This window comes from Setaria italica, chromosome VI (assembly GCF_000263155.2).
Source record: "Setaria italica strain Yugu1 chromosome VI, Setaria_italica_v2.0, whole genome shotgun sequence".
Taxonomy (NCBI): domain Eukaryota; kingdom Viridiplantae; phylum Streptophyta; class Magnoliopsida; order Poales; family Poaceae; genus Setaria; species Setaria italica.
This window is the reverse complement of record NC_028455.1, coordinates 34,955,659-34,967,325: the sequence shown is the minus strand read 5'-3', so window position 1 is coordinate 34,967,325 and position 11,667 is coordinate 34,955,659. Positions and strand designations below refer to the sequence as shown.

Below are 11,667 nucleotides of genomic sequence, written 5' to 3'. Positions count from 1 at the left end.
AAATGGAGCTCAGCTCGCATCAGATCAGAGAGCAGGCCGACAAAGAAGACGAGCGCCGGTGCCCCCAGGTGTTGTTGACAGGCGGCAGCCAGATCTCACAGAAAGGAAACCAAAAGGTGTTGGTGGGCATCCCGCATCGGCGCACGTCAGACCATTCCTTCCCCCATGAACTCCTGTCCCCAAGATCACAACCATGCTTCCTATATTTCAAGGGAGCGCGTGTACCATCACCAAGCATAGTTTATGCAGAAGCACCAGCAGTGCCGGTTGCTACGCTAACATAATTAAAGGAAAAAATAGAAGAAGAAAAAAGACACGCGCGGGGTGCTTGCATCGCGCGTCGGGAAGAGCGCTGACGCGCGCGTGTCAAGTCAGCTTCGCGGCAGGACAGGGCGCGTCGGTCTCGCCCAGGCCGCCGGCGTGGCGCAAGGGAAAACAAAGCAAAACAAAACACAAGCGTCTCCTCGGGTTATCAGGTGGTGTTTGGATCACTAGTTCATGGGTTAAATTTTAGCTTCTAAACTTTAGCCTTTAAATTTTAGTTCTGCCTACCTATTTGGATCCATGGGCTAAACTTTAGTCCTTCGACAAACAAAGACTGATTTGCCCTCACCCCATTTCTCTCTCTAGAGCTCGAGCACCTTATCCAGCTTCTTCGTCGTTCTCGCTCGCTCGCCCCCATTTTCTCCCTCGCGTCCCCACTTCTCCCCCGCCTCCACCGGATTGCATGTCCAATCGGCGATGCGGCCCAGCTTGTTGGAGCGGGAGAAGGGCGCGAAGGGGATGAAGGTGCCGCCGCCCAGGGACTGCGGCGGCGCCGCCGGAGGATACCTCGGGCGAGAGGGGCGGCGCACCTGGAGCGCCTTCTCGCTGTCGATGGCGATCCACATGGCGGAGTCCTCGACGGCGAGGGAGGAGCCCCCGGACGCGGGCGGCCGCGCGGCGTCACCGACGGCCAACGTGAGCTCGCCGTCAACCGAGACGTGGAGGGAGTACAACGCTACCACGGCGACCTCCCTCCTCGTCCGCCCTCCTTTTGGCGGCAGCGGGGTCGAGGCGGCGGCGGGAGGGGGCAAGGTGGAGGTGGAGGAGGAGGTGGCCGGCGGTGGCAGGGGCAAGACGGAGGCGGAGGAGGAGGTGGCGGCGCCGTGGGGCTGAGCGGAGGCGGCGGGGCTGGTGAGGCGAGGCGGAGGTGGTGGGGCTGGCGAGGCGGCGGCGTCGGGCGAAGGAGGTGAGAGTGCAGAAAGAGAGAGTGCGGGGAGGAGAGAGAAGGGGGTAAGGAGAGGAAAGTGGCATCTAGGAGCACTTTTAGCCCCTTTTAGGGTCTTTTTGGGAGCTAAAATTTTTAGTCCAAAGTTTAGTTATTTGCCCATTTTTGCCCAACGCAGTTCATCCAACGATAAACCAAATTCCAATCTGCTAAGAGCTAAATTTTGAACTTTTAGAATTAAAATTTAGAGCTAAAATTTAGTTTTTCCCGGGCGTCAAGCTATCGCTTTGGCTGTGCTGTGTTGTTTCCCAAACGACAAACGCCGCATCTCCCTCCTCGGTGCTCCCGTCCACACTCCCAGATGCCTTGCCATCCCCACCCCCACCATCCCGATCGCATCGGTTCCCAAATGACCAGCGCCATGACAATTGACAAGCGACCAACGAAAAAATATCACGCGTGCGCCTGCCCTTCGTCACCTGGTCCTGCCGTCCTGGCCTGCCGCTATATCTGCCAGCTGCTGCTGCCCCACAAACCAATCACCTTGGATCCCTTCGCCCACGCCACCCAGTGATTGAGTTGGCCATGGACGCCACCGCCACGCTCCTCTACGCCGGGCTCCTCCTGGCCTCGCTCCTCTACCTCGCCGCCGTGCTTCGGCGCCGCAACGGCAACCTACCGCCGGGGCCTACGGGCCTGCCGCTCGTGGGCAGCCTGCCGTCGCTGGACCCGCAGCTGCACGCCTACTTCGCGCGCCTCGCGGGTCGCTACGGCCCCATCTTCTCCATCCGCCTGGGCTCCAAGCTGGGCGTCGTCGTCACCTCCCCGTCCCTCGCCCGCGAGGTGCTCCGCGACCAGGACCTCCTCTTCTCCAGCCGCGACGTCCCCGACGCGGCCCGCTCCATCTCCTACGGCGGCGGGCAGAACATCGTGTGGAACCCGGTCGGCCCCACGTGGCGCCTCCTCCGCCGGGTCTGCGTCCGGGAGATGCTCGGCCCCGCGGGGCTCGACAACGTGCGCGCGCTCCGGGACCGGGAGTTCCGCGCCACGCTCCGCCACCTCCACGCCCAGGCGGCCGCCGGCGCCCCCGTCGACGTCGGCGCGCAGATGTTCCTCACCACCATGAACGTCATCACCGGCACGCTGTGGGGAGGGAACATCGGCGACGAGGCCCAGCGCGCCGCGGTGGGGAAGGAGTTCCGCCACCTCGTCGCCGAGATCACCGAGATGCTCGGCGCGCCCAACGTCTCCGACTTCTTCCCCGCGCTCGCGCGCTTCGACCTGCAGGGCATCCGGAGGAAATCCGACGTGCTCAAGGAGCGCTTCAACCAGATGTTCGCCAGGATCATCGAGCAGAGGGTGAAGGCCGAGCAGGCCGGCGGCGAGCCCCCCGCGCAGGACTTCCTCGAGTACATGCTCAGGCTCGAGAAGGAAGGCGGCGACGGGAAGGCCGCCTTCACCATGACCAACGTCAAGGCGCTGCTCATGGACATGGTGGTCGGCGGCACGGAGACGACATCCAACACTGTGGAGTGGGCCATGGCGGAGCTGATGCGGAGGCCGCCGCTGCTGGCCAAGGTGCGGAAGGAGCTGGACGCCGTGGTGGGAAGGGACGCCGTCGTAGAGGAGTCCCACCTCCCGCGGCTGCAATACCTGAACGCCGTCGTCAAGGAGACGCTCCGGCTCCACCCGGCGCTGCCGCTGATGGTGCCGCACTGCCCCGACGCCGACGCCACCGTCGCCGGCTACCGCGTCCCCGCCGGGAGCCGCGTGTTCGTCAACGTCTGGGCCATCATGAGGGACCCCGAGGTGTGGAAGGGACCCGGAGGAGTTCGTCCCGGAGCGCTTCCTGCCCGGCGGCGCCGACGGCGGCGAAGGGCGGAAGCTGGACTTCACCGGGAGCGACATGGGGCTACCTTGCCGTTCGGGTCCGGGGCGCAGGATCTGCGCGGGGATCGCCATGGGCCGACCGGATGACGGCCTACTCGCTGGGCGATGCTGCTGCAGGCCTTCGACTGGGAGCTGCCAGCCGGCGCGCGGCTGGACCTGGAGGAGAAGTTCGCGATCGTGATGAAGAAGGCGACGCCGCTGGTGGCCCGTGCCGACGCCGAGGCTGTCCAGGCCTGAGCTCTACTCCGCCTAGTCCGCCATGTCCATCCATCCACAAACTGAATAGTGAATGCGCTGTCGACCCGACACAAGGCCACTGCCGCCAATCCGCCACTGCACCGCTTCTTCAGCATGCGACGAACTTCCTTATCGTGGGCCGCGATGTGTTTGTTCCTAAAGCGGAATAATTCCGTTTCCCTAGCAATACGATGATATGTCACATCAGAAATCTTGCTGAACGAGTGTCATCCATATGACACTCAATGAGCACAGTTATCGAGTTCACAGTCTAAATTTCATGTCACATCAGCAATTTTGCTAACTTGGTAAGGTATTTATGAGGAGAGAGAAGGGGAAGTTTCGTCAGATGTGAGAGGAGTTCCATCCTCATGAAACTTAACCGGCATAGGTACCTAGTTCCTAATCTTGATAATGGTATAATGAAACTATGCACTAAGACTGACTTACCCAAAACGCAACAAGAATATCTCCTCGTGGATGGCGATGTGTTTGCTCGGGAACAAGAATACTCAAACTTTAATTGAAAGCTCCATTTCCCTATTAGATATCAGATGATTCTTTCTCTAACAACAAGGTGTGGACTTTTGTGCAATTTGCACTAAGAGATTTGCTAGTTGTTTTACATGTTTTTTTAGTTCCAGGGAAACATTGTCACGTGGGGGGATACTTCCTGCTCCGTAGGAAGATACTCAGAAAACATGTGATTTAATCTGTTCAATTCAAAGGAAATAAGATTCAAGCAAAAGCAAAAATCTAGGCCACATTCGTCGCAAGGAGCGGGGTATGAAAAGACAGATTTGGGGGTTTATATTAGATATAAACCGAATAACTCAGAAATTTGAGTTAGACGTAAACAAGATATTCTAATCTAGAAGTTTTTAGGTCTTTTTGTAATCGAGTTTCTTATACCCGAATGAATCCCTGACCTTTACCATTCGGCTAGGCCGGCAAAATGGACCTACCGGGCCTACTGTCGGTTCAGTCTTTCGACCCGGCCCGGCCTACGCGTCCTGGGCCTCCAGGGAGACCCACGCATCCAACCAGCCCGAAATCTCGCGCCGCCACCAAAATCTCCGTGGGGGCGAAGCGGCGGCTGCGTCAAGTGCGTGGCGAGTGGCGACGAGGAAGAAGGCGGCGAGAGGAGAGAGATGCTCAAGTTCGTTTCCAAGGTGGTGGTGGAGTACTGCCCGCTGGACCCGCGGAAGGCCGCGGCGGTGGAGCTCCTGGCGCAGTGCAACGGCCGCAAGGCCAAGGACTCCAACCCGGCCTGCTCCGTCGAGCTCCGCCGCCTCCCCGCCCCGCCCCAGTCCACGGGCACCGGGCCGCAGCCGCCGCGGGTCTTCGTGACCTACCTCAACGGCGCCGAGGAGGCCATCGTCGCCGCGGAGGGCGCCACCGCGCAGGGCATCCGGGACCAGATCCTCGCCCGGGGCCGCCTCATCGACACCGAGCAGATGTTCCGCGACGGCGGGGAGAAGTGGCCTGTCGTTATCCCCGAGGAGGAGCTCGGGATGTCGTTCCCTGGCATCAAGGTGCGGCCGTCCTTTCCTCTTGTGCTTTCATTTTCATTTTCATTTTGTCGAACACCCTGCGTGGCTGCGTGCGTTGCGTGGGTGTTTGTTGCCGCACTGAGTTGAACACTGGATCAATTCTTGGGATCGTTGGGTGCCTGCTTAGCAAGTTAACCATTTGTGCAACTTTGTACGTGTTAGGATTGTGTTTGTTGGGACCTGGGATGATTAGTACTTTGTTAAACTGCTATAAGCTGTCGAAGATGCTGAGTTTGCTTGTTTACAAGATTTTTTGGTAATTGAGAGTTAAATGCACCGGCGGTTCTTGAACTTGTGATGCTGTGTCATGTAGGTACATGAACTCTAAAAATACATTTTTGAGCCCCCAAACTTGCTAACCGTGCCAAATAGATCTAAATCTAGACTAAAACGCATCTCTCTATTCTAATCCCTGTCGTCATCCCTATTAACGCTGACGTGAACCTCCCTCCCTCTCATTCTCCCTCTCTCCTCCCCAACGGCCTTTGCTCCCTCCCCGCGTGCGGCCACCGGCAGCCCTGCGTGGGCGCACGACGCACCGCCGGCCACTGTGGGGAAGGAGCATCGGCGGCCGCGTGCGGGGAGGGAGCAGAGGTTCATATCACGTCAGCGTTAATAGGGATGACGAGAGGGATTAGAGAAGAGGGATGCGTTTTAGAGTAGATTTGGACCTATTTGGCACGGTTAGCGAGTTTGGGGGGTCCAAAAATGCATTTTCAAAGTTCATGTACCTACATGACACATCGCCACAAGTTGAATTTAACTTAGATTTTTTGGTAATTGTGTCGAATCATATCATCTCAGTAGGTTTCATGCTTGAATATGAGAACACCGAGTATGATGAAATTTTAACAAAAATAATTTAGCAAACCTATTTGAGGATATTCAATTCGACTGTAGTTCCTCTAAAAAAAGGTCCGCTGTAAGAGTAGTATCCTAACGATGAAAAGATTAGTTGTGGGCGTCGAATAAAAGGGTACTGCCGTGCGATTAGTCTTTGTTTCATCCAATCCATCAATATTCGATGAATGATTACACATCATTGTAATGTGTTCATTACTTCATTTATATTTAAAATTGATTAAAACAGATTTTAATTTGTAGCATTACAAAGTTATCATTTTATAAAGGAACAAAGTTAAGGTTCAGGATCACTGCCAATCAGTTGACATCTGATCAGTTCGGTATCTATTCGTAATTTTGCTTGCTATGGGCTAAAAGGGAATGGATACTGTTTTGACCAATCACACTGTATCTAACCCCAATACAATTCATGCTGCTCCTATAACCAATCTACTCCATCTCGTCACGATGAAACTTCAGTTATATTGAAGTATGTGTTATACTGTTATGTGCTATGGGTCACGTGCCTGCTGGGCATGGCTTGCTTTATGTTCAGAATTTTTTTGGGCACAAGTTTCTTTTATGTTTTCAACATGTCCGAGTAGTTTACTTTCTGTTTTTATTGACAGCCAAAGAAAGCGGAGGATAAACCCCAGGCGTAGTCGCGAAGCCAGAATTTCTCTTTGGCTAGGTCTGGTTCAAATTTGTTTTGTTCCCCAACTTGGAGGCATGCTTCCAGTTGGTGCCTTGTAGTATATTACCATTGTAGCTCTTGTTGCCATAGCTGTGAACACGTTTCCTTAGAATAAGCAAACCTCATGTTATCGTTGTCTTGAAGTATAATTCATTGCTGTTGTGCTTTCAGTAAGACGTACTGATGATTGTGTGCAGCGGGAGCCGATTTGCAACAGCCAGACAGGAGAACCTGTCTGCGTGATTGTCAGTGTGCCCCCAAAACGCTTGCCGGACCTGAAAGCTCGCATCAGGTGTACTCACAGGTTATATATGTTACTGTAGAATGTATTCGAACTGATCAAGGAACTGCTTATGCCTTGGTGAACCCATTATACTTGTCGCAATGGGCGGCAAAATGGGCCTGTCATGAGTATGAGGACCGTGGGCCGGCGCAAACATGATTGAATCGACGACTATTATTATCTTTCCTCACAGGCCTTCCGTAACACGGCCCAGTATTGATTAGACAGGCCTAGCGTGGACTTGGAAGAGATACCGGCTGAACTGCTGAATGAATGGTTGGTACGTACAAATTTGACTAAGGTTTTGTTCCCTTCATTTTGCCTGGCTTGTACTTGTACGGTAGACGACGTTGGACTCACGCTGTCATGCACGATTTCTAGATGCTGAAACATTTCCTTGCAACGGATCTGACATCCTTGCGACATGTGGGATGTCAAATGCTTGGTGGGATCAATCAACGGTGTTCTTGCAGTCCTTGTCCTCTCTTGCAACAATGCAGAGCATTCAGCCTTGTCAACTGAAGATCAGCAAGATGTCTCAAAGTCTACAGTCAGCAAGCTCCCTATTACTCCAAGGAAGAAGAAGCCCAAGGCAAGTGTCCTGATTGTTGAAGATGACACAGTGAGAAGAAGCCTAAGAGTCAAGGCCCAGAGCAGAGGCTTCAAAAAGAATAGCTGCCCAGGAAGAAATTGCATATCCTCACACACGGTGGTAAGCTCATCCTAGTTAACTCAGTTCTGACATCTCTCTCAACCTTCTTGATGAGCACCATGAAACTTCATGCCACTGTCATAAAGCAAATTGACAAATACAGGAAACATCTTCTATGGAGAGGCTCTGATATAAATGCAAAAAAATCCCCAAAAGCAGCATGGCAAATGGTTTGTCTGCTAAAGGAAGAAGGAGGTCTTGGTGTCCTTGACCTGAAAACCCACAATGAGGCACTTCTTCTGAAAAACCTTCATAAGTTCTACAATCATGTAAACCTGCCATGGGTTCAAATTGTTTGGGACAATTATTATCCTAATGATGAACTCCCAAACTCAGCCAAGAAAGGCCCTTTTTGGTGGATCATAGAGGCTCTGATATAAATGCAAAAAAATCCCCAAAAGCAGCATGGCAAATGGTTTGTCCGCTAAAGGAAGAAGGAGGTCTTGGTGTCCTTGACCTGAAAACCCACAATGAGGCACTTCTTATGAAAAACCTTCATAAGTTCTACAATCATGTAAACCTGCCATGGGTTCAAATTGTTTGGGACAATTATTATCCTAATGATGAACTCCCAAACTCAGCCAAGAAAGGCCCTTTTTGGTGGAGAGACATCCTCAAAATCCTAAACACGTATAAAGGTATGGCCATCCCAAATCCACGCAATGGAAGATCAGTGTACCTATGGACTGGTATAATTTATGGGAAGGTTTGGTTCCTAGTATCAGATTTCCAGAATTGTTCTCCTTTGCTAAGGACAAAAACATTACCTTGATGAAGGCAACTATTACTGAAGAATTTCACTCACTCTTTCACCTGCCACTCTCTTTGGAAGCTTATGAGCAATTTTCAGCTACTGCAAAATAATCTGGAAGCATTCCAACAGCATGAGGATCATGACTCCTGGACGTATATTTGGGGAACAGGCATCTTCAGCTCAAGCAAAGCTTACAAATTCATGAATGGACACTAATATTCATCAGGTCTACAGATGGCTATGGGATAGCTGCTGTCAAACAAAACATAAAGTATTCTTTTGGCTTCTGTTGAAGGATCGACTCAACACAATAGGTATCCTCTGCAAAGTTATAGCTGTGTCCTATGCCAGGATAACATCTTGGAGAAAGTTCTACATCTCTTTCTATGGTGCCCCTTTGCCAAATCATGCTGGGATCAAATTGGCCTATATATCTTGGACAGTCTCTCGGGGTATGGTAACCTGCAGTCTCTTAAAGACCAGATTGGGCAGCCTTTCTTCATGGAGCTAATAGTCCCCATGACATGGAGCATCTGGACATCAAGGAATACCTCATCTTCGATAATCAAACACCCTCAGTGCAAGGATGTCAAAGCATCTTCAAGAAAGAATTTGCACTTGTCATACATAGGGCAAAGAAGAAATACCATCCTAGGGCAAAGAAGAAATACCATCCTAGCATAGACATCTGGCTTTCTCATTTGTAATTTTCCTTTTTTCTGCTTCGTTTATTTTAATATATAACCAGTAGGTGTCCGCCCCTTCCTGTTACATAAAAAAATACTGTTATTATTCATCTATAAGCAGTCCCTATGCCTTGAGATTACAAGCAACAGCGCAATCAACGCCATCGATCATGTCAACTCTGCACAGCACAGCTCGATCTGAAACAAAGCCGAGTGTCTCCATGATTGTCCACGCCACTCGTCATCTTTTGGTTTGCAAGAAACAATCCTGCTGCTTCTGCTTGGGGGGTTCGTTTCGTTGCAGTGATTGTGGCGTGATCGCATGCATCATCGTTGCCGAGCGCAACCGGGGGTCCCTTTCGATCATCCGTTGTCGATCAGAAAATGAAATCCGGTGCCCGTCCTGTCTGCTCTGTTGGCTACTCAGAGTCCACATGCCGTAATACAACAATACGGTCCTTTTCTCTCCTTTTCCTGCTCGTGTTAATTTGATCGATAGTGCCGAACGCTCTGTCGGCAGATACAAGAGGCCATACAGAAACATAGAGGTTCGAGAACACGATGAAGCCTAGTTCATCTCTGCTCTTTTTTCACAACTTATTTTTTTAAAAAAAAATCAACTTTTTTCGCGTGGCCGATTAGACAAAGGCCAACGGAGCCTCAAGGGTCAAGAAGTAAAGAAAAGGAAAGCTTGTGAGTTGTGACGCTAACCTCTTTTCCACTGCTGTGGCACGCTGGCGCGTCTGGATGACTTTTTTTAAGAGTAAAATGCATGGATGGCTATTATACTTGTTGGCGTGTTTCAATTTAGCCATTGTATTTAGAAAAGTGTAAATCATGACTATTAAGGTTGGTTGACTCTATCGATACGATCATTGGCTCTCTAGGATGGCTCTCTAGAAATACGTATTCGGATGACGTGGTCGTAGGTTTGAGTAATGACTTATGCTCCAGCTTGGACAAATCATATATACCTTTCCATTTGTAATTTTTCCTTTTACCCCCTCCTCTCTTAATTCTCTTAATTCCATCTATAAACGTCTGTCCGTTGGCTCACAGATGCATTACGTTGCTCATGTTTCCTTATTATGCGGATAAGATCGTGGCTATCGTTGGCGGTGACAGCGGGCAGCGACGGCATGAAACAGCGACACTCACCCACGCGAGGAGCGAGGACTTCTATCCCTTGCTGATGATGGCTCCTGTCCGCCGGCCAGAGAACGCGCAGCCACCTACTTACAGTACGTGCGCATGAACTTGTCGCCCCCTTTGCAAATTCAGTGTGTTCTAAATTGGATATGTTACTTGATGTCCTAGGTGATCATAGTGACTAATTCAGTGTGCAACTATTTCATGGTGGAGTTTTCATTAGCAGTGGTAGCAATTGGGAATATGTGGATGCAAAGACTGTGTGGTATGATTTCTGTGAGATGGACAAATGGTCTCCTCTAGTGGTTGAAGATATTATTGAGGATCTTGGATACGAGATGGCTGGCAGAGTAATAGTTTTTTTGAAACGAGCCAGCAGAGAGCTGCTGCTGTATTAAAAAAAACTGGCAGAGTACTAGTTATGTGATGAAACAGTGCTCAATTGCTCCTACCACTGCAGTAAGACAAGGTAGTCAAGCAAAGAAGCTAGAGGAGATGAAACATGCTACAGTGACGTTTTGAATCTGGCCGCGCGGCCCCCAAGTTTGCTGAGCAGTTTCATTTTGGTGGCTTTCGAAAGGAGGCGGGGTAGCGGGTCAATTGCTAAGATGAATAGTAGAGGGGACAAGGGATCCCCCTGCCTCAGGATGAGGCCACATCCGTGGCTTATGGGGTCAAGCGGTATGCCATTTAGGAGGATCCTGGATGTGGAAGTGGTAAGGATGGACGTGATCCAATCTCACCATCTTGGTGGGAAGTCTCTTTTTTGCATAAGAGTCAGGAGATAATCCCATCTGACTGAGTCGAACGCTTTGGAGATGTCTAACTTCATTAATAAAGCTGGTGTTCTGTTCTTGTGGAACCGACAGGGCGATGCTGCGGACGTACATGAAGTTGTCATGTATACTACGGCCTTTTATGAAAGCATTTTGGAGAGACAAGCGTTGGCATATGGGGAGCAAGTCTTATCGCCAGCATTTTGGTGATTATTTTCACTACCGCGTGGATGAGGTTTATTGGGCGGAAGTCCTGCACTTGGTCTGCCCCCTCTTTCTTTGGTACTAGGACTATATTTGCCTTGTTGAGAAGATTAAGGTCTGCGCAATAGATGTTGTGGAAGGCGTTGACGGCCAAGATAACGTCGTGCTTTATTATGGGCCAGCATTTTTTTAGAACAGCCCCGGCGTCTGGTCCGGGTGCCTTATCGTGAGGGAGTTGTGATATTGCTTTGAAAATTTCCTCTTATGTGAACTGGTCGTCTAGGCTGGTTAGGTCTGTTGTTGGGAAGGCGAGAGCATCCCAATCTAGATCCCTTGTTCTATCGCGAGGGGGTTCCAACATTCGGTTAAAATGGTCCTGTACAACGCTCTCTTTTTCCTAGTGAGAAATGGCCCATCCTTGCCATTTTTGCAATCTTTGTATGTAGTTATTCTGATGTCTCCCATTTGCCTTCAGTTGAAAGAATCTCGTGTTAGCATCACCCTCCTTTAGGTTGGTGATTCTCGAGCTTTGTCGCCTTCTTGCTTTTTCGTTGACCGTCCATCCTAGAACTCGCTTTTTTAATTTTGCTCTTATGGAGAATTCAGCTTCTGTTAGCTCTCTACTTTCCTGGGAGACGTCAAGGCGTAGAATGACTTCTTGGGCCATAAGCAGCTT

The 11,667-nt window shown here is 50.8% G+C and overlaps 1 protein-coding gene and 1 pseudogene across 5 annotated transcripts; both read left to right on the top strand.

The window, feature by feature from the left end:
• Positions 1–1,660: 1,660 nt before the first annotated feature.
• Positions 1,661–3,632, top strand: LOC101783687 (annotated as a pseudogene).
• Positions 3,633–4,363: 731 nt separating this feature from the next.
• On the top strand, positions 4,364–9,009 carry LOC101783017. Of its 5 annotated transcripts, XR_002678031.1 has the most exons (5): positions 4,372–4,872; positions 6,363–6,424; positions 6,599–6,990; positions 7,092–7,422; positions 7,526–9,009. XR_002678031.1 is itself a non-coding variant. In XM_012846717.3 (2 exons), exons 1-2 carry the CDS (start codon positions 4,489–4,491, stop codon positions 6,393–6,395), a joined length of 417 nt encoding a protein of 138 aa, XP_012702171.1. In that variant the 5' UTR covers positions 4,373–4,488; the 3' UTR covers positions 6,396–6,597. The 5 variants fall into 5 exon arrangements, 1 of the variants encoding a protein (XP_012702171.1); XR_002678030.1 differs by having other exon boundaries at positions 6,625–6,990; positions 7,092–9,009; XR_001164286.2 differs by having other exon boundaries at positions 7,092–9,009.
• Positions 9,010–11,667: the final 2,658 nt, after the last annotated feature.